At 37.1% G+C, this 23037-nt stretch overlaps 2 protein-coding genes across 4 annotated transcripts in view; one reads left to right on the top strand and one right to left on the bottom strand.

Moving 5' to 3' along the window:
* The window catches only part of LOC105398536, a 60359-nt gene extending 45262 nt beyond the window's left edge, over nt 1–15097 (top strand). For 2 of the 3 annotated variants that reach the window (XM_048627005.1, XM_048627006.1), the window contains exons 3-6: nt 8292–8459; nt 9929–10066; nt 10617–10756; nt 11166–15097. In XM_048627005.1, the coding sequence (XP_048482962.1) occupies nt 8292–8459; nt 9929–10066; nt 10617–10756; nt 11166–11484 (765 nt within the window). In that variant the 3' untranslated portion in view covers nt 11485–15097. The remainder of the gene's footprint in view (nt 1–8291; nt 8460–9928; nt 10067–10616; nt 10757–11165) is intronic. The other variant, XM_048627007.1, reaches the window with a different exon arrangement.
* Nucleotides 15098–20350: 5253 nt separating this feature from the next.
* The window catches only part of LOC105398484 (protein CLEC16A homolog), a 33818-nt gene continuing 31131 nt past the window's right edge, over nt 20351–23037 (bottom strand). The window contains exons 15-16 of the mRNA XM_048626725.1: nt 21515–21623; nt 20351–20572 (exon numbers count right to left, since the gene is read on the bottom strand). Of these exons, the coding sequence (XP_048482682.1) occupies nt 20453–20572; nt 21515–21623 (229 nt within the window). The 3' untranslated portion in view covers nt 20351–20452. The remainder of the gene's footprint in view (nt 20573–21514; nt 21624–23037) is intronic.

Below are 23037 nucleotides of genomic sequence, written 5' to 3'. Positions count from 1 at the left end.
CTTATTCGTGAGGCCGCGGGTTCGATTCCTGCCACGTAGCAATGAATAAATGAATGAATGAATACTATAGAAATGAAGATTTATGTACAAGCATGTTACGTACTCTTATGGTAAAGGAAATCGTCATGAGGAAACCTGTACATCTAGATTCCAAATGAATGAATGATCTTTAAAAAACGGCGATACGGCTCGCAACCTATCACGTTCGTACAAATGTTCAGCTAAAAGCGGGTGGTTCGCTTGCAAGCTATATTTAGGTTTACAGAAAAACCGATTTAATTTGACTTGATTATTCACATGCACAAAATCATATTCATATTCATTTATTAATTGCAACTATGTTGGTTTTACACTGTTCTTCTTCATCAATGCGTTTTGTGAATATTCCTATGTAATAACCAATTCGTGAAATAGACAATAGGTACATAATGCGCTAGGTCAGCACAGTTCCATTACTGCATTGCACAATCATTTAGATACCTATCATTAACTAGAACGCCGAGCCAAGCCACTTTGAAACCTATAAACCGTAAAATACACAGTGGAAACAAATAATTGCCGCTCTTCTGAACTGTTATGCTTAGTTATCAGCCTTGCAACCATTTAGGTTTTAACATCTTTACTGTAAATGGTAACTTTGAATAATATATAATTCGTTTTATTTTAAATCTTAGTATTATTGTCTCTAGGCGATTATACTTTGACTCTTACTGATGGTAAAGGGGGATATTCTAAGTAACTGAAGGAAATATCCCCTATAACCTAACCTAACCTGTCAAAAGATGGTTAAGCTCGCTCAGATAATCCCACGTTACCGACACCAATAAGCACGATGACGAGCTTATAACAACCCTCTTTTTCATTTCGATAACATCGTAGTTATTATTAATATTATTTGATTTGACAAATCTTCCTTTATTTATACGTAATAAGTAATTATATTTTTTGTCCAAGGATCTCTAAAACCCATTGAAACTCACAACCGCTATAGCACAGTGAAAAGCATTTCTTGAACTCGAATGACCTGAATTATTGAGCGCTTTCGGTATTTCCTTCTTAGGGTTCCGTACGCGAAACCTCCACTGGTCCGTCTTTCATCCATCGAGAACCGGACGACAGCCAAAAAGTAAAAATATATTTAAAAAAATCGGGAAATTCCACCATGAAGGATACACAATACGCAATATTTAAATTACAAAGTAATTAAAAAACAAACAAAGTTAATTAAAGTTATTATGATCAAATAAATGTAACAATATTTGAAAGAAGATGTTTAATACCCATTCAGGCACCACGGTAGTTCAAATCAGATTTGTTCTTAACCATTAACTGAAAAAATAAGCATTGATTTAAACGAGTTAGCCAATTATAAGTTTAGGGTCGAGTGGTTTGGCGGTCGTGTTTGTGACTTTTATATATGACGGCATCGAAGGTAAACATAAAATTATGTTTTATATATATATTTTATATTACTTGAACAATTTTGAATCGTTTACTAAAACCTAGGTCCAGTATTAACTAGAAAAGACAACCATAAAATTATAAATTCCTTCGTGTTTCAGTTTTTAATTTGGCAAAACATGGCACGGCTATGTGGTTTTACATGGGCAAATATAATTATTAGCGTGTGGCGCACCTATGTCCTATTGTAATTAATTTAGACAGTGTAACACATGGAAAGTTTTGGTATATATTTTGGTTTTCCCAATTATAACTTCAATTTTTTAATTGATTTTACACTTAATGAGTTGTGGTTCCAAACAATGTGAAGGTTGATTGATAGAAGCAAGACTTATACTGTGCAATAAAATAATAAATAAATATAGGATCCATATTCCCCGTAACCTAATTTGCCGTAATAATGGGGAAAAATAATATTGTTTGGTTTTATTTCACCTAAGTATAAAACATATCTTGATTGAGTTCTGGTTATGCCGCAAAGCCTTTGAGGTTTGTGAGTAAACTTCGTTCAAAGATTAATGTGATTGTAAATTATGCAGTCAACTACACGATCGCAACTCGGAAATGTGAAAAATATTCCTGAAATTAACGTAGATACACGTAACAAGCACTAAATGTCTGGAAAAGATTGCTATAAGCAATAAGGCCGCCTTTTTGTACTGTTTTATTTTTTTAAGTTTTTAGTATTTTTTATTGAGTATATTGTCTTTAAACTTTAAGGATATTTACTTTTGTATCTTTTGTATCTTTATTCTTGGTACAAATAAAGTGTATTGTATTGTAAATGGATTTCAGATTTTTTGATTGTAGGTAGATAGAATAACTTAGTAAAAGTTATCATATAAATATTTTATACTAAACTTATTAGGTATAGACAGTATTTAGTAGTTTTTGTATTGTGGATATCATTTTGAAATAGTTTTGAAAATCTTATCTTTACTTACTAGTAACTACGTCAGCCCTATGGCTGAGATGATGATGATTATGAATTAGGTATTTACTTATTTATTTAACTCTCTATTGCACAAATATGTTATAAGTGTAGTAAAGATAAATTCAATGTCCATGTAAGTATAATCTTTATCACTTTCTTTAAATAAAAATCTAATTAATGATTGTCTAAAAGTCAAGAAGGATATTCATGAATAATAGGTTATAATACTTATAATGAACATCCCATCCTATGTATTGGAAGACCCTTAAATATAACCAGGAACTTTCATCATAAGATTCAGTCCATTAAATACCCAATAAGATAGGCTTTTAGAAAATATAATTTTGGTTGACCGTTGAAAATGAGTTTCGCAAATAAATATAAATGGTTTGGACGTGAATTTTGCGATTTTCCCTCCTCAAGATTTAGGTCAAGCTGCTAGGTCAAGACGAGATTGAATTCTGACAAGTACTGACCTACCTTTATTTACCAATATTATATACCTAATGTATATAGGTACTCTACCTACTAGATATCTATCATAAAGACTACCAATAAACTGGCCGATGATGGCCGAAAGATGACGAAAGCTAGTGAAATTAAAGTTTTGTATAACGCAAATGTCGTTCTGCCAATGAGGCTCAAATACACACAACCACAATGCACAATAATGTAGGTACACACAATGAAATAGTCGAATTATAAATACGACTATAGGACATGGGCTATATGACTGGAGGGTTTTTGCCTTAAAGACATGTCATATATGCTCACAACTGTAATCCCCGAAGGGGTAGTCAGTGGTGACTCGCAAGGCACCCGCTTTTTGCTGTACATTTGTATTCACGTGATAGGTCGCGATCCGTATCGCCGTTTTAAAATGAGTACAATGCACTTCGGATATAGATACATATAGCATTACAATAGTGCAGGCTTGGTTTTTAAAATGCCTACAAAAGATGCACACGCATATCTCAAAATGACCGGGTTATTTACAGCAGCTTGAGGCAGTAATTAATAACGTCAGAATGGCCGGAGTATCCGAGCCATCTCGGGCCTGCCCTCATGAAACATGGACGATTAATCAGAAAGTTGCTCCAAGATAGATAACCCTTTGTTAACACCAGCCGGACCGGCTAACTTGATATCTACTCTATTATTTATAGCTGTAGATTAATGATATACGAACAAGATGGTATGTCTCATAAAGATTCAGAAAAAAAATGACCGCATTTTTAGTAACAACAACCTTTTGACCGTTATACCACTGAATACGGTCACAAATTTTCTAACCAAACTAATTTAAAATAAATATAGTTATAAACAAAGTAGGTATCGCAGGCGGGGACCAACTTGACCGCCACGCAATGTATGTACCTATCTAAGTAACATTCAGCTAAATGGTGAACCCTCTGCTGGTCCCCGCCTGCGATACTTTCCATTAACATTGGGGCTTGTTTTCATCTTTTTAGCGTGCAGTCGGGTTTTTTGTTTGTTTATAATAATATTTTTTTATTTATAACTTTTTAGTTGTTTTTATTTTATGAAATTTTATGTCAGTAGGTAGTTATAGTTTATGAACATTTTTTATTTCAATAATTTTGGTGTTGTGATTTAAATACTTACCTACAATATGCTATATTATAATATAGAAACAGACAAACATACATACATACAAACATACAATCGAAAAACATTACCCTCCTCCTTCGGCAGTCGGGTAAAAATAAGAGCTCAGTTACCACTGAAGCAGGGTGTATTTGTCGAGACGTTTCTTTTTCACTGACACTCCATCTTGTTCGTAATTAAATTTCTTTGGGCTAACTTGATATCTACTTTACTATTTACAGCGTACGTAATCTAAAGCTATCAGAGTTGTTATCGGTTTTTGACCTGACATTGGAAAAGAGAGAGAGTATGTAAGTTCGGCGTGATTATCTGTTAATGTGAATGTATAGCAAATAGGTTAGAATTGTGTAGCTGAAAATATAAGTGTTGGCCTAACAATGGTTGCTGTGACAAATGTATCGAATAAATCACTTTGAATTGTTGGATTATTGCTATGGGTCAGTGTGGGATATAGCACGGATATATACGTATTGTGGTGAGTGAAATGTTCCCCAGTTTATACAGGGTCTTACAAAATAGAAATCTAAATTATTGGTTGGTTAGATTTATTTAATTAGACACACACACGCACTCACGCCTTATACTAATGGACTCCCTTGCGGGGTAGGCAGAGGTGCATTGCTGCACCCACTTTTCGCCAGAGTGTTATGGGAGTCCCAATGTAATAAGGGGCGGGCCTATTGCCATTTTACGGACACATCCAAGACCTGAGAACAAATATCTGTGTTTAAACAAATATCTGCCCCAGCCGGGAATCGAACCCGGGACCATCGTCTCAGTAGTCAGGGTCACTAACCACTACGCCATTCGGTCGCTTTGTTATTTATTTACATTAATACCCCGTTTTATAATAGAAATATCATTGATTGGCTTGAAATAATTGTAAAATTTGTAGGGTTCCTTAAAGGTAAGCGTCCACCATTCGGCTTCGTACGCAACGAATACTTCAACGGCTTTGCCGTCGCCGTTTCTCCATAAATTTATGACAATCCGTTTGGTGTAATACGTAGCTTAGGTACGATACCTATAGGTAGACGCTTACCTTTACGGTAATAAGAATATCTGAATAAAGTAAACACCTAGGTACATGAACTAATATAGATAGAAAGATAGAATACGCTTTATTTGCACACCAACAAAGAATCATAGGAATAACAAATTGCAACTTAATTAGGGTACAAAAGGCGGCTTATCACTAAAAGTGCCAGACAAATACAGACAATATAATGTACTTTCTTCCTGTGATTATGTAAAAAAAATATTTTGATGATGAGCCTGTATATGTGATGCTAATGCAATTAAATACAGCCCCTGTTCCAGTACAATAGGAGAGTTTTAGACCGTGCATTAAGAGGATTCCGGGCTTTCCACTGTGACAATTCACATTCACGTGAATGGGCTATAGTCGATATCTACCTACATTTAAAATTATAATTTCAACATAAATATTGGTGGACACTGTGTGGTAGGCTAGATAGTTATAACTTTTTACGAAAATAAAATTATTTAAAATTGCCTAAAATTGTTTGTTTACCAATATCATCTGCAGCCAATATTGGTTCATCACTAAACTAAACCTGATTTAAGTATATAATATTTTTGCCAAATCCTTCGTTATGAACAGAGATGCTTACTGAACTTACTTTCTTTATAGTAAAACGCGAGTTGTATCACAAATGGCGACAACAGCCATAAAACCCATTGCCCCACATACTCTCATATTTCTATGACACATAAATTCACTTGTTTCCCTTCCCCGCCCATTCTGGTAAAAACAGATAGTGAGTTTTTCTATAAAATGGCAGATACAACTGTGACTCGTTAGTTTGGCAATTAAAAATCATTTTCCACCAACTAAAAAAATAAAAGTTCCCTAGGTAAATAAATTTCATAGCTTTATTTACTATTTTATGCCATCGGTAAAAAACGAAAAGCCTCTTTCATTTTTATTCCTACAGAAGTAAACTTGATATTTCTCAGATAGATATTTTACTACATCCGTAACAGGGTTTTATAGGGGTTTACGTTTCCGGTCGCTTCGGGCATGAAATATTGTCGGGAAACGAATTTCAGGACGGACCCATTGTTGTTTCATGACGATATGTCTTCATTTTCCGTTTATGAAAATCGTGAATCGCCTACACAAGTGCCCTAACGGCTTTGGAATCGAGTGAGCGATGTTGATAGGGTACGTTTGGGAAATAAGGGTGATGCTGTTATCAGTAAAACCTCTGTTTGACACTGCTTGCAGAGAGATCTAGTACGTTTTGAATGACTGTAGTAACTTTAATATCCAAGAAAACCTACTCTTTATGAATAATTATGGTCTCAAAAGAAACCAATAACAATTATTATCTCATACGATTCACACAAATAAATCTTATGTATGCAGCAAAACAAGTTTAAGTATATACCTACCTATTATATTATCAACTGTTTAAAATCATGAAGAATGAAATGCATAATAAATGTTAGTAATTAAATCAATCGACGCTACTGTTGCAGATTATTGTTGTCTCTATGAAAGCCCCTGAAGAGTTCAACATCTCAGTAACCTTTTAACTATAATTATAGTACTTTTTATTTAACACGGTGACACACCCAACTAACTCTACCTCTAGAGTTTTCCGTTTTCACCGATACGCCAACTGGGTCCGAGACTTAAGTTCGACAGTCACTTGCTCGACACACGATTTTTCGAAAAATTTATTTGTCGATCATTTTTGTTTCGAATGAACGATTATTCGAATAACTATTATACGAGGGGTCGCAAGTTCGATACAACTGTATTACTAAATACGGTTTTCCGATTAATTAATAGGAGATGGAATTCAATTAATGCAATTGTCACAAAAAATATCAAGAGGTTTAGAATTTCAAAGAATAAATAATGCATAATATAACAAAATTTCAAGTTTAATTACAGTTATCCTTAATTCGAAAAAAATAACTATAGCTTTTTGGTGAACTCTTATAATTTTTATGATAGCTACATTTCTATTCTATCGAAAAAGGTGGTTGGCCGCGTAGTTTACGTATTTTTTTATTGATTTTCAGGACATAATACGTGGATAAGGCAAAGAAAATTATACCTTCGTCACAGAATCTTTTATTTTACTTTAACGAAATAGTCTTCGTCGATTAAAATGAAACTTTTTTCATACGTTAATAGACAAAATACCATTTTAGAAAACATATGAAGGAATGGATTTTTAGTAATAACAAAATATTTATTGAGTATTTATGTGGTAATAAATACACATCTGTCACAATTTCAGGTAAAATGAAGCTTGTTTTTGTTATAAATATTTTTTCGCTACTAATTACAGTCATAAATTAACAGCATAGACGTTAAAATGAATGACTAAATTAAATATGATTTTTCCAAAGTTGCACTATTTATAACATAACATATAAACGACCAAAAATAAGTTGACTACCAGGAGACACCAATCGTTGCAGAGTGGTAAACGATGTGACAGAGTGTTTATTCTATTAAATACTAAGCAGCGTTTTGGAATAAAACAGTTTAATTTAGTAAGAATAATTTAGTAACTTACCTATAAATCAGCTATTAATTCCAGCCAGGCGCATGATACAAATTTGAACTAAAAATACATGGTTTTAATACATTAACAATTACATGACTTAAATTACATCTCCATTTAATTTATCGGAAAACCGTATTTAGTAATATAGTTGACGACCGAATGGCGTAGTGGTTAGTGACCCTGACTACTGAGCCGATGGTCCCGGGTTCGATTCCCGGCTGGGGCAGATATTTGTTTAAACACAGATATTTGTTCTCGGGTCTTGGATGTGCCCGTAAAATGGCAATAGGCCCGCCCCCTGTTACATTGGGATTAACATACACTCTGGCGAAAAGTGGGTGCAGCAATGCACCTCTGCCTACCCCGCAAGGGAGTACATTAGTACAAGGCGTGAGTGCGTGTGTGTGTGTGTGTTTGTTAATATAGTTGTATCGAACTTGCGACCCCTCGTATAATAGTTATTCGAAAAATCGTTCATTCGAAACAAAAATGATCGACAAATAAATTTTTCGAAAAATCGTGTGTCGAGCAAGTGACTGTCGAACTTAAGTCTCGGATCCACGCCAACTAAACGAAGTACTTACTTTTGTTTTTAAAACTAACATCCCACAACTCCTGCAAGGCTTACTAGCGCCGTCAATTGTAAAAAAGTAATTACTTCCGTTTGACCTTCCTTTTACTCAACATTTTTTGACCATCCCATCCTCACGTTCCAGTGTGCAGCCGGGCGCGCCGCATGGCAGGAGGCGGCGGCGCTGTCGGTGGGCGGCGGCGGGGCGGGCGCGGGGGGCGCGGCGCGGCGCTGCTCCGTGTTGGGCGACCACCCGCGCGCGCGCCACGACAAGCACCGCGTGCCGTGGCACCGGACCAACCGGGTCAGTACGGTCAGTGAGGGTGATATTTCATTGGTGTTGTGGTGTGGACTGTCTGTTGTGTTTGTAGATCTATGTAAGTATTGGCTCGATCAATAATGTGGCAAGAGCGAGCGCGACAAGCACCGGACCAACCGGGTCAGTACGGTCAGTGAGGGTGATATTCATTGGTGTTGTCTGTCTGTTGTGTTGTACTTAGATCTATGTAGATAACATTGTGCCAAACGTGATTAGTACCGCGTGCCGTGGCACCGGACCAACAGGGTCAGTACGGTCAGTGAGGATGATATTACTTGGTGTTGTCTGTCTGTTGTGCTATATAGATGTATAGAGCAAACGCGATTAGTACCGCGTGCCGTGGCACCGGACCAACCGGGTTAGTACGGTCAGTGAGGGTGATGTTACTTGGTGTTGTGGTGTGGACTGTCTGTTGTGATGTAGATCTATGTGAGTGGTGGCTCGATCACTAGTAAGTCGTGAGCGCGAGCCCGACAATAACCGGATCAACCGGGTCAGTACGGTCAGTGAAGGTGATACTACAGATCTATGCACATAACTGTCGCTGTGCTGTTAGAGCAAAGGCGATTGGTACTAAGTGACGTGGTACTGGACCAACGGGTCAGTACGGGCAGTGGGTCTGATGTTGTTTTTGTTGTGGTGTGGACTGTCTGTGTGCTGTAGATCTATATGATTGTTGTAAAGCAAACACGACTAGTATCGCGTGCTGTGGCACCAGACCAAACGGGTCAGTACGATCAGGGTGATACTATTGCTGTTGTGTTGTGGACTCTTTGTTGTGCTGTAGATCTATGTAATTGTTGTAGAGCAAACTCAATTCCTGTCGCGAGCCGTGGCTAGGACCGGGTAAATACGATCAGTGGGGGGTGATATTATTGTTATTGTTGTGTGGACTGTATGTAGTCTTGTAGATCTATGTGTTTGTTGTAGAGCAAATCAGCAAACTTGATTAGTACCGCGTCCCGTGGCATAAAACCAACCGGGTCAGTATGGGCAATGGGGGTGACATTATTGCTATATATTGTATGTGTGTTGTTATATGTAAGTACTACTTATGTAAGTATGTACTGATGTGGCAAGAGCGAGCGCGACAAGCACCGGATCAACCGGGTCAGTATATAAAGTCAGTGGGGATGATATTATACTATTAGTCACACAACTCTTTTTCGTCGGGTTACACTTACACCAACCTATCTGAAATAATGGTTATATCTTTTCATCATCATCATCATGACCCATCACGTTCCAACTGCTGGGGCACGGGTCTCCTTCCAATGAGGGAAGGGTTTAGGCTTTATCCACCACGCTAGCCTAGTGTGGGTTGGTGGACCCCAACACAAGCTAGCTTGTTTTAAGAGAGTTGTCGGGTAAGTGGGCGACCCGACTGTTAGATGTTTTCAATCTTTCCATCCCATATGCATATCAGTGTGTCGGTACTGAAATCCCCATGCACCCGCCGGCAGGTGCGCGACGCGTCGTACGGCTCGTCGTCGTCGTCGTCGGAGGCGGGCGAGGGCGGCGGCGCGGCGCGGCTGCTGTACGCCGGGCTCGCCACGCTGGCCGTCGGACTGGTGGTTTACTTCGTGGGGACTGGTGATAAGGTATGTAGAGTGAAGGGCTAGTACAGGGGCGCATTGAAGACGTGACATAAGTTTTGCTCAAGAGCGAGCGCGACGGAGAACTTTTGTCACGTCTTAATAGCGCTCCGTGCTACAGGGCCTTTTGATATGAATGAAGTAAAACTACATATCTGAATATGTGGACCTACCGCTGTGGACCAGCGTAGTGGGAAATGGTCCAAACTTAGGAAGGCAGTCCAAGCTTTGAAGCCATGCACAAAGAGTGACCCAGGTGACTCAACAAATAATAGAATAGATAGAATAAGGTGTCTGGCAATCACGAGAAACAAGATATCCTCCTGACCGAATAGGCACCGGCCGCTGCCGGCTGCTGTATATGCTCGTCTACTTTACGTCGTTTTACTTTTATATCTTAAATCAAACTAAGAAACACAAATTGAAGTATAGCTTCTGGCACGAGGACACAGAAGCAGATCAGGGGTTCTGGACTCCATAAGCCCAACATAGGCATTCTCATGTATGTCCCCCAAACTAGCCCATAGCTAAATGTTCTCCACCCTCGCTCTTCCAGGGGTTCAAAACGCCGGCCCTCCGGCTGGTGGGCCCGTCGCTCATCGTGGCGGGGCTGGCGTGCTGCCTGCTGCGGATCCTGCTGTGCGTGGTGGCGCGCCCCTGCTGCCGCCGCCGCCAGCTCTACAAGGAGAGCAGAAGGTAAACTAAACCACAACTTGTGCAGATTAGGCCCTTTTGAAATTGCGAGTGGAATGCGATGCTGTTGGGCACGCTTTGTAGCTAAATATATAGCTTGCTATTCATCTGATGCTCCGAATTTTCAAATAATTATGGTACGGATTGGTCAGGCAACATTCATCTACTCCTAGATTGATATTTAATCTATCAAGAAAAAATACACTGTCATTGCCATTATCGGCTTCCCGTATAAGGTTATCAGCATCCCCCCTGTGGGGGTCTCTATATTTCTTCTGAGTATTCGGAAAACGATTCGGAGCTCTGACCTAACGAATAAGATCTGATCACTTCAACTTACATTTCAATACCTTATTCCTCTGCTGAGTATTTTATCCGCCCTCTTATTGACGCTGGTGGTTCCGTGTTACAGACTGTCCGGCGGCGACGGGGAGGAGATGCCGCTGGCGGGCGCGGGGGCGGCGGTGGCGGCGGGGGCGCGGGCCGGGCCGGCGCAGTGCTCGCCCGCGCGCCGCCTCGACGCCTCCAGCTGTGACGTGTCCAGCCTGTCTTCAGGAGAAGAGGATGAGCGACTGCGGCGGTACCGCACCGCGCCCCCCGCGCCCGCTCCGCCGCCGCCCCCGCCCCCCGCGCCGCCGCCCGCCCCCGCGCGCCGGCCCCCGCCCCGCAACGTCTCCTTCGCCGGCCCCGACGGCGAGCTGGTGCTCAGCCCTGCGCAGCTGCGCTCCTAGCGCCCCCAACACCCTCGCAATACTCACAGCGGCAGCGGTGAAAACTCTCTCCAAACTGTTCTTTAACCCGAGTGACGGATGGCTCGATTATTTGCACGTTTGATCACTTCTCGCAAGCTCCTGGCTCGTAATTTTAAGTTTGATTTGCTAGAGGAACAATCAGTACTAGGTTTTAAGTATTACAGCTAGGTTGTTTTCAGTGATGTTCCGTTTTCGACTGTAAGTGCCGAAAGTTAAATGTGTCCTAGAGTTAAATGTGAAGCAAAGACTTATGGAATTATTTTATGGTTACCGCGATTTTAAAAAACTTAATGTAAGCGTTTGTTCCAATCTCTGTAGAGACATAAATATTGAATGTGCTAGATCCATCCACGTCGCCGACTGTTCCCTGCTAGGTGTGGTCTGTGCTTACACTAACATCTAGGTATACGAAGCGTCCATTAGTTACTATCACCCTGAAATTTTCAGAAAACGACCAACTGTAAATAAGAAGTCTATCTATAATCTTCCGATGTAGCACCACACCTAACAGAGAAAATAAAACATAGTAATATAAAGGTGTAAATCTCAATGTATTAAAACTGCCTACTAGCTGCGAATTTATATTTAAAAATAATAAAAGTCATAAAAATAGATTTATAACTGACAATAATGGTTGTTAACTGATGTATAAAGTGTTGTTGCGTATGTTTGTGAAATGGTTTTGTTAAGAATTACGACATCAGAATAATGTAAAGACGATTAACAACTTATGTGCATTGTATTTATAATGGAAAACTCATCTTAAAATGAAAAGGCATAAATATTAAAAAGGTAAGTATGCGTTTAAATAGCCTAGTATATTTTAGTGAAATAATGCATTTATACAATGTACATGAGTTTGTAAAGAATATACCTAATATACTTAATAGCATAAAGTCGGTGTATAGCGAGTGATACTGTTTAACAGCATTTTTATTGTATAAGCTCACAGGAAAATCTAGATGGTTCATTAAATAGTTACTTTGTGAGCTGTGCAGATTTTCAGAAACAAAAAACGTTTTATAGGCCCTCGTAAAATAAAGTTATTTAAAGAAACATACATTATACCCGGATAACATAACGTACCTAATTCACTCAAACAACTTTTGATCTACAGCTTTCGAAAATTCACGAAAAGAATATTCTAATCCATAGTTATAAGTCATGTGAAGTTAGATTTTTTTTCAGTGATTATTTCCAATTTCGAGAAACAAGAGTTGTTAAGAATGAGGCACTGAGTCATCCATTTTCAGCTTACTATGCCATTTATACAACAGCCTGTATAAGAATTACTTTATACATCAAAAAAATAAGTACCTACCTACTTATTTATAATTTTATGATCATTATTTATTATAGTATCTGATGATATAGTACAATTGAATGAACCATCTAATTTACTTTCTGTGATAAAATAAGTAATAAATACCTACCAATAGATATATTAATAATATACAATACCCACACTATGTGTGTATGCGTGCAGTATATAAGGCACACCTAGCAACTACTATTTATAAATATATTATATATTTTAGACATATTTGCACCAGTAGTTGAATATTAAAATGTATATTTGCAGATTTTAGCTAGACATTAATAAAAATACAAAATCGATCTAATTTTAAAGAATACGTTGAGAATTTGGTTTTCTATATAAAAATAGGTCAGAGAAATATGTTATGTGTATCATGTGTATGTGAAAGTTTCTAATCAGTTTCTGTCAATTAAAAATCTATATAATCAAATAAGACATAGTTAATTTGAATTATTTTAGTCTAAGAAGGGTCAATTATACTATTTATTTTAAACATATTATTATGGCTTTGGTTTCTCATACTAAAATACATAGGCGCTGTGTAAAAAAGTACGGCTAAATTGCTTTCACTGTATTTATTTCATGATACTATTGTAAGTACAATATTTTGTACTTGAACATAGTTACCAATGAATTGTTAATGGTAGATGTTTTAATATGGCCTATTTGAGTTCGATAAAATAAACCAAACACCAAATTTGAAATCTGTTTACACAGTCGTTGTGAACATTTTAATAGTTGTAAGAAAAATGAGCTTCACATAGAAAATACTGGCTTGTGTCTGTACGTGTGTGTGTTTATTCACACTCTCACTCGCTCATTTTCACCCCTTTATCTTTTTCTATTTATATAAAATCTAAATACAGAAACATATTTGTTTATAAAATATATATTTTATATATATTCTCGTGGTTTATACTCTTTAACAGGTAGACACGGTTGATACATTTTTATGATATACATACATATTTACATATGTTTTTCTGAAAATATTATAAATCAACAAAGATTCTTAAGTATATTGAATTATATATCAGCCGTCGTCTTTTTAATAATATAATAATTTACATATATTGGGCCACACGGACTATGTAAAAATATCACGAATCGAAGGCATATACTGACAAGCCCTGCCTAGTGCATCCATCTTCTGACCCAAGATATTTTATAAATCAACATTCTAGAATAAAATGTATTTTTTGATTAAATTGATGAAAGCGCACATTTTCAAGGGGACAGGGTTATCCTCATTATTAAAAATCAGAAGAATTTTCCTTTTTAACTTAAAAAATCTCATAAAAACACCGAACTTGTCATAATTTAGTATCTATAGCACCTACTGAGTATAATAATTATAATTCTCAAAGGAAAATTCATCTGTACATTTATACGAACATAAAATTTTGTATATGAGCATATTTATTGCTTCATAACAAAATAAATATTCATTCATACATTACATGTATATAAATACTTCATGAAATCTGAAACACCAATGACGTGCTACCTCTCATTATTTATATTCAAAGTTGCTTTTAATTTCAAAGTAGATTTATTTACTTAGCTATGAATAAACTTTCCCTTTTTTACCAAGTTAACTTCGCGAAGCATTCTCAGTTTTTGTGTACTAAGTGCTTCCAATCCCACCTAGCTTCTATTTTTACTAGCTTCATGTTTTGTACTTACTCCTGCAAATTCACCATCTATCTCTTGATTTACGATGTTTAATTCAATATTCCTATCGTTTTAATATCGCAAAACAAATGTACCAAATTACAAAAGGTTTAGTTCATTTATCAATTACTTAACCAGATATATACGCAAGTTTATTATCGAAGCTCTAACATCGAAATCGCTCTACACCTATCTAATGTTCTTTCTATTTTACTTAAAATATGTTAAATATGTATGGTGCAAAAATTTATGTCATAATAATAATGTTAAACACTGTGATTTAAATGTTGTTTAAAAGTTTAAATTTATTATAAACGAGTTTATTATTAAATGTGTTGAATGTTTTCTAAAAGAATATGAGATATTTATACTTAGGTTTTTGATGTCAGATATAAATAATATAATAAATATATATAGCGCTCAAAGTGGAAAGTTTTATATGAGAAGAGCAATGGTGTAGATTACGTTGGTATTTATTAATATAATTTGTTCATGCCCTGTATTATAGTTCATGACATTGTTTTAATTATTTATAGGCATTGGTGCATATCATGTGTATAGCGCAGATGATTAATCAAATAAATTAGAATGAAAAATTAATTATAGCAATGTTTTATTCCCATATCTTCAACGTCTATGGAAACATAAATCAAAACCTAAAATACGTAGTGTTTTTTTTTCCTCAGTGCCTCCAATGACAGCTATACTTACTGCCGGTTTCTATAACTCTATCTATCCATAAATAACTAGTACAGTGCCACAAACTTTTCTGTTCCGGTGACAGCTCACATAAATGTGTAAAATTTCTTAATTCTATAAGATTTTATGTTTGCACGTGTTGTTAATTCGCTTTTGCGCAATGATTTCAAAAGGAAGGATACGCCCTTCAGAACATTTTACTCAAACCTTCTTCATACAAGCAAAATAACTGCCATCTGTCATAATTTGTTGGAACTATTTCAGAGCCGAGCTACTTAGCCTGACGACGGAACCTTGTACGTGCGTTCATATTTTACCGTCGCGTCACCGGACAGTAGGTACATAATAATATGAGTGAGTTGCATGCGGACGCCCGTACAAGGTTACATCGTGCGGCCATTGTAGACTTTGGTAGTAAAATAATTATCGCTTTAAAATGTGTTTATTTATTAATTAAGGATGATACGATATTCCATATTCCTTTTTGACCTTCGTATCATAGTTTTTGTAGCCTTTCACAACAAAAATAGGCATATTTACACAAGAAACAAAGACTCATCTCTCCGTCACAGACAACTGTCGACTGAGGACCGTTGGCCCTAAAATGTATATTTTAGGGCCAACGCGCGGGTGCCATTTTCTTGAGTGGTTTGGCCTGTCCTTACGCAGTAATATATATGTCAATGCTTTTGCGGTGTTAATAAACCCATCTAATCTTTTACAATATACAATTCATTAGTAAGTAATGAGATATGGATCAATTTAGTTCACTTTCACCGGAACAGATAAGTTTGTCGCACTATAGTTACTTTCATACGATTTTGACATAATGAAAAGTTACAATCTGTCAAAATCGTATGAAAGTAACTACCAGTTATAGATAGATAGAGTTATAGAAACTGGCAGTTACAGGTTGCGGCAAACGTGGTAACTGCAGTAAACAGAATGGGGGTGAGTCAGGTTGCAATTTTGAACAACGGTTGTTCTACAACTTCGCATGATCAACAAAGTCGCCATTAAAAATCTAATATTTATTTTTTCAAATTATTGAAAGTCATATCATATTCAACACATAATATATCAGTTTCTAATAAATAATGCTGCAATACGGCGCATCCTGGGCTAATCGTCATCACTGTTGTAAACTCTCTTGTATTTGTTACCGACCAAAATGACAACTCATGCATTTTTTTCTTACGAATACATAAAGCACTTGTAAATATAATAAAATCTGATGGTTTGGATGATAAAACGGGCATAAAAAATACCCATTTAAAAAGAAATGCTACGAAATTCGTAGCAACTTGCTACATAAGTCGTAGCCGTGTGCTACGAAATCTCGTAGCAATTTACTGCGACTATTTATACATACCTTGTTTCACGGGGAAATACATCTGACTGAACCCTTATTACATTCGAATAAGGGTAGTTTTTGTTTGAATCAGATGTCTTTCCACGTAAAAAAAGGTATCGGGATATAATACCTTACCTATACAGGGTGGAATTTTAACACGTGCCTGTTTTAAGGTCAAAGTGATGGTGATTTCCTCCTCATCGTGATCCGATGACGGCGACCTCAGGGGCTAGTAGGACTACTGCGGCGGTGGGCGCCGATGTGACTCGCGAAACCAAGCTTCGTGGCAAAGGTCCGATTACAAGGATTGCAGAACAGTTCAATTTGTTACTGGCATACTGTAAATTTTCACTATGGGACCAACAACAAAAAGGCACGGAAATTATAGATATTCACCCTGTATTTTATATGTAATATGTATAGTGCCACAATCTTATCTGTTCCGGTGACGGCGTAGCTGTGGTCGAATCCAGTGATGCCATCGATTAAATTTTGCCTATTTCTGGTTTAAACGACAACTCTTTTCTGCTATTACCTATTTTTATAATTAGGTACATTCATAAGTATAGATAAATCAAAATGTAGGGTCGATAGTAAATGAAAGAGGATATAATATATCAAACGACATTTGTTGTATAAAAAAATTGTCCACGGCGAAAATTGTTAACAGAAACAAAATTAGTTCTGATTATGTTCTGATATAAGACATTAAATCTAGATTTTACAATGATATAGGTAATATCTGTGGGTCGTGGGAATAACGAGATAGAAAACTTTTGTACTTTATTAAGTATTATTTATTTATTTATGAACACTTTATTTTTTTCATTTTCTTAAGTAACAAGAAACAAGAGCATAAAATTAAAAGAAATTCAGACAATGTACAAAGAATAATTGCCAAAAATCCATTTCTTCCAGCCAACCCTTGATACTCGTAGTGGAAGAAGAAGATGTCATTAACCATCATTATTTCGTCTAAAATCGCTGCAGGTGCGAGAAATTCTTCTTGATATACTGCCTAAGGGCCTAAGGTATAGGTAAGTACGCAGCTTCACTCACACCTGTAATCAAAGAAAAATAAAGATTATATACTTTCATCACGACCCATCCCGTCCCCACTGCTGGGGTACGGGTCTCTCGGGAAAATATTAATAAAATTACATGTGAGTATATGGGTAAAATTAATCGTCATATTTGGCAACACTAACCTGTAGCCGCTGCAACTCGTTCTTCAAATTTTTGTAACGGAATTAAAGGCGCATGAATACGTTATTCTTCCTGCATAAGAGCCAATATATCTAGTACTACTTTTCTTGCATCTCTTTTCAGCGCTTTTGGCATTATTACACCCAGAAAATCACAAAACAAATTAAATAACGTAGCGTCAGCCTCTTCGCAGAAATTGACAACTCAAATAACACACAGAGTTTAAATGACGTTTGACAATGACGTCTCGTTAGTACACATTTTGACCACCGGAACAGATAAGATTGTGGCACTATATATTGAACAACAAGTACCTATAGTAAATAAAAGTAAAGGACTAAGTAAAAACAATAGGTAACATGTGATATACTTTATTTATACTACGTCATAATTCTTCGATATTTACACCAATTATTAAGCTAACTTAAAATAAATCACAACTGAATTATAAAAAGAGGGACTCAAACTATAATATTTTACAGAAATATTTAGGTTTTTGTCATACATAACATAAGTATCAAATATAAAATCACGCTTGGCTATCATTTTAAAGGAACAACCCCATATTGTGCACTTCATTAAACACGGTGATAAAGTTTCACTTTTTAAGAATAGTACAATTTGATTAATATTCATACAAAATTCAAATACAATCACGGGCAATGAAAAACTTCCAGTGACGTAGTAACTTACGTTGTGGGTGGAACTTTGTCATTGCTCGCGAGTGTAATGTTTATAAACATTAGAGATCATACATGATGAGGATAAATTTTATAAATTTCAATACTCTAATTTAGGCCTCTATTTCACATTTACATGAATCAAACGTCCAACCAGTTCTGCCGCTTGTTTAAAAATCCTTATTTTTTTAACCAAACCTTCAATTAATTTTCATCATCACGTTTCTTTTAATTTTATTAATATATTTTATTTTAAAAGTCTGTCTAAACGGTGACATTCTGACCTTTTAAGAAGTACATACTTTTTTAATAAGTATAATTAACTTCACCGATCTTATTAATTCAGTCACGAGTAGATACCAATTACGATGAGGCCCATTGGTGCGTTACATCTCATCTTCCATCTTTCCAAAGAACGTACATATTTTTGTAACAGTATATTTGGGACGACGCAACTCACCAATGCCCCTCACACTTACATACACGCTCCATATTATTCACCTATTTTATTCTGTTCAATGAATATTCGCTATTAGTTAATATAAGAGAAATTCGCTCTATACGGACAATCAAGAATCTACTAGTCTCTATAACAAAACAATAGTCAAATGGACGTAATTATGTCTATAAACTTCTACGTTATAATTAAATTTGGTTACAATTCGCTTGATTTGATTTTGATTTAATTTATTAATTTATCTCGCCGATCTTGAAAATTTTGTCATCCTATGCGTATTTTTAAATTTAATTTTATAAGAAAAGCCTCGATATAATACTTTAAGTAAGATTCTCTTAGCGAGGTAAAATAGATCGATAAATAGAACAGAAATACAACTTCTTAATATGCAATCAAGAGAAAAAATCTGTTTGAGATATTGTCATCAAATATAGCTGAAAACCAAACCGACTAAGGTTGCAATTATTTTAAATCACTTTGAAACCAGTTTATTATTGTCGGAGCTCTAGTCAGACCCATAACCATATTTTTGAATAATAAATAAATAACTACACTCATATATTTAACACTGCTCATTACACTTAAGAAATTATAATGCGCGGATATGATTAAAACATATTAACACAGCTTTTGTTGGCATACGGTCCAAGATAATTTGAAAATCTATACAAGGCTGCCTGCCCACGAGACGGGGCGGGTGCGAGGTAAAAATCGACCAATGAAATTGCATAAAAACTCCGCTCATGCAATCTTATTGGACAATTATTGCCTCGAATACCACTCAGCCAGCCTAAAAAATCACATATGAAACGAAATAATTTATATGATATCAAGATACATTTATAAGTATATCTTATTCCATACTTTTACAGTAAACAAAAACCGATATGCCAACTGTACGGACAATGAGCAATATAACAACGTACCACGAAGTAAGCACACTTTCAACACCAATACCCCATTTAAAATGTTCTACTAATATACATACAAATATTTAGAATGTTCTACAAAATAATTATTTTAATAAAAGTTATTTATTTACCATTGTAGTGAGTTGTTAAAAAACTATGACACCTGATTATGATATTTCGTTTGATTTTTTTCAGATCCTAGATCCGAGGCCCTATTACGAAAATTCGGAGCTTTTAGAATAGCATTTGGATTGATTTAGATTTATGTAATACACGCTATGCGTTCTGTAGCTTTACAAAAAATATATTCAAATGAAGCATACGTAGTACGGAACGCAAGAAGGCACATCTTGTGCCCCATGCTAGGCTGTGTTTATCCATTCACTACCTGCTTCCTACCTAACGTCGTCCTACCATCTGGAGCGTAAGCGTTCATCTATCGGTATCGTACGTATCGCACCAAACAAATTGTCATAAGTTTATGGAGAAACGGCTTCGGCAAAGCCTTTACTTGTCTGAATTTCTATACAAAGAATACTGAATGCGATGCGATCATTGCGTACGAAACCGAAAGATGGACGCTTGCCTTCAACAGATACAAATTTAAAGTGCCCTGCCATTTTCAAGCCGTATGATACCAAGTTAATATCAAATAGTCTCGACGAGTCCCTTGCGTTTCACCCGCGGCGGGTCGGCGGAGATGAACGAGGTCTCTTCAGACGAGCTGTGAGTCGCGCGGGGTGGGGCGGCGGATGTACTGGGTTGAGCCTGTGGGCGGGTGATGGGTTAATAGTTGTGATTAGGGGAGGTGTGGGAATGGTTAGTATGGTTTCCAAAACGGAAATGGGTAACGTTTTTTTTATTGTTAGACAAAGTGGCAAATGCAAAACATGCTCATGCCAGATATAAACCTACTCACAATACTTATTTTTTTTTAAATAGTTACCTAATTAGAAATAATACAATAAACCTATCATGCATATATAGCTAAATGAAAATACCTACTATATATAAATTTCCCGACCGTAAAATAATAAAAGGAGAATATAAAATCATACTTCATAAAAAAAACATATTATTATGTCTAAATTCAATATAACCGCAAAGCGATATTTAAGTAAGTATATTAACGAAGCAAAAAATTAAATCAAAGCATAAATGTGAAACCATAGATAAAATATTACTACGCATAGATGAAAATAATCAAAAGGTTCCACAGAAAAAGCAAGTTGTATGTATGCGCAATAAAATTACACCACCAAGTTAAAAAGCACTTAGGGTGTTCTTAATATTATGCGGATTACATCAAGCATGCGGAATCACACGCTGTTTTCTCGCGTCCCGCGTACGTATTCTGCGCATTAGGTACAATAAATAGTTGTATGAAAATAACACTTGCGGACGTCACGCGTGCGGGGAAATTTCGCGTTCGTCATGGAATCCGCATCATATATAAAAACACCCTTAAACATAAACCGACCAAATTAAAAAGCACTTAAAAAACAAACAAAATCATCCAATTACCTCACGCATAATAATCACAGTCAAATACCAGTGGTGCGGGCGGCGCACTTGATGTCTTCTATGCGCAACAACATAATACAGCCAAATTAAAAAGCACCCAAGCATAACCCGACCAAATTAAAAAGCACTTAAAAACCAAAACAAAATCATCCAACTACCTCACGCATAATAATCACAGTCAAATACCAGTGGTGCTGGGGCGGCTCGCTTGATGTCCTCCAACGGGATGTCCTCGGCGCGCGGGCGCGGGGAGCCGTCCCGGGAGCCCGTTGTGCTGCTGCTGCGGGATACGCTGCTGTTGGGTGCGTATGAGAGAGGAATAAGTCAAACTTTCAAAAAACATTATGGCGAATATTTTGATAAGTACATTTAATATAGTAGTCCTAATATCCTCATTTATAAATGTTTTGTGGATTATGTTGGTGAGATGTTTTTATTATTAGGTCCTTTTCATTTGTCTGTGTAGTTATGACGAACGACGACGGACTGACTTTACAGACAAATTTCTATACTTACTACAAAAGGTAGACATTGAAAAGTTTATTTTTTTTATTTTTGCAATGAGATCACAATATTTAGCTTATTCACATCACTATCATCAGCCCGTACGATTTACAGTGTGCTAGGCATAATATGTATGATATATTATACCTCCATAGAAAAAAAATAGGGTTCAGATGATATATCTGCGTGGCAGAATGTACAACGTTAGTATCAGAAATATAAGAGAATAATTTAGTCTCGATCCGTCGGCCAGGTACACGGTGTGGAAAGTGTCTTCGAATTTCACCCCCTTTTTGCACATGATGTCATATAGCAAGTTGCTAGCAATGCTATGTGTGGCGCCTGTGTCGAGCACGGCTGCACCGAGCGCACCGCCAACTTTGATGTTGACCAGTGGGCGCGGGTCGTACTTACCTTGAAATTCGGCGGATAAAAACTCGTGCTCGCCTCTCATATTGTTAACTGCATGACCCGGACTCAAGGGAGGGTTGCCGGGGGTCGATTCTACAGTGTCGCGCTCCTTTGTTCTACAGTAATCGACGTGATGACCAAGTCTCCTACAGTATGCACAACGCGGCCGTACTCTGGTAGCGCCGTTCGGGCCAGAGGAGGAGGAGGGCGTCGGTATATTATGTACTGGTAGGTATGTCGGTCTGTCAGTCAATCTATTGTGGCCTACGGAGGGATTATTTACATTTATACAAGGCGCCGCACTTGGCGGGTTAAAACAATTATGGGTCGCGGTCGAAGGGTTAACATTACTGTGAGTGATATTCGAGGGGTTAAATTGATTAAAACTGCGCACCTCGCGACTCGCCTCTTCAACCGCCCTACATTTAAGAATAAGCTCATCAACGCTTGCAGCACCTTCACGGGGAATGCGTTTCCTTATTCTATAACTTAACAGTCCATAAATTATATCTAGTTTCGTAGATTCTAACAACTCGTACGGAAGGTTTGCCAAAAGGGCGCGCACTCGCGAAATGAACACATCGGACCGCACTTCAATTTGTTCACTCGAAAATATCGCGCGGAACACTTTGTAGGCCGGGAGTGGAGTGCCGTACATGGCGCGCAGGCGCTGCAGGGCCGCGCCCCAGCCGGCGACGGAGGCGCGCACGCCGCGCCACCACACGGCCGCGTCGCCCTCCAGCAGCATGGGCAGCCCGCGCAGCGCGTGCTCGTCCGACACGTTGGCGCACTCC

Source organism: Plutella xylostella, chromosome 17, assembly GCF_932276165.1.
Source record: "Plutella xylostella chromosome 17, ilPluXylo3.1, whole genome shotgun sequence".
NCBI lineage: Eukaryota > Metazoa > Arthropoda > Insecta > Lepidoptera > Plutellidae > Plutella > Plutella xylostella.
Note: the sequence above shows the minus strand (reverse complement) of the source record. Positions and strands in the feature narration are given on the sequence as shown.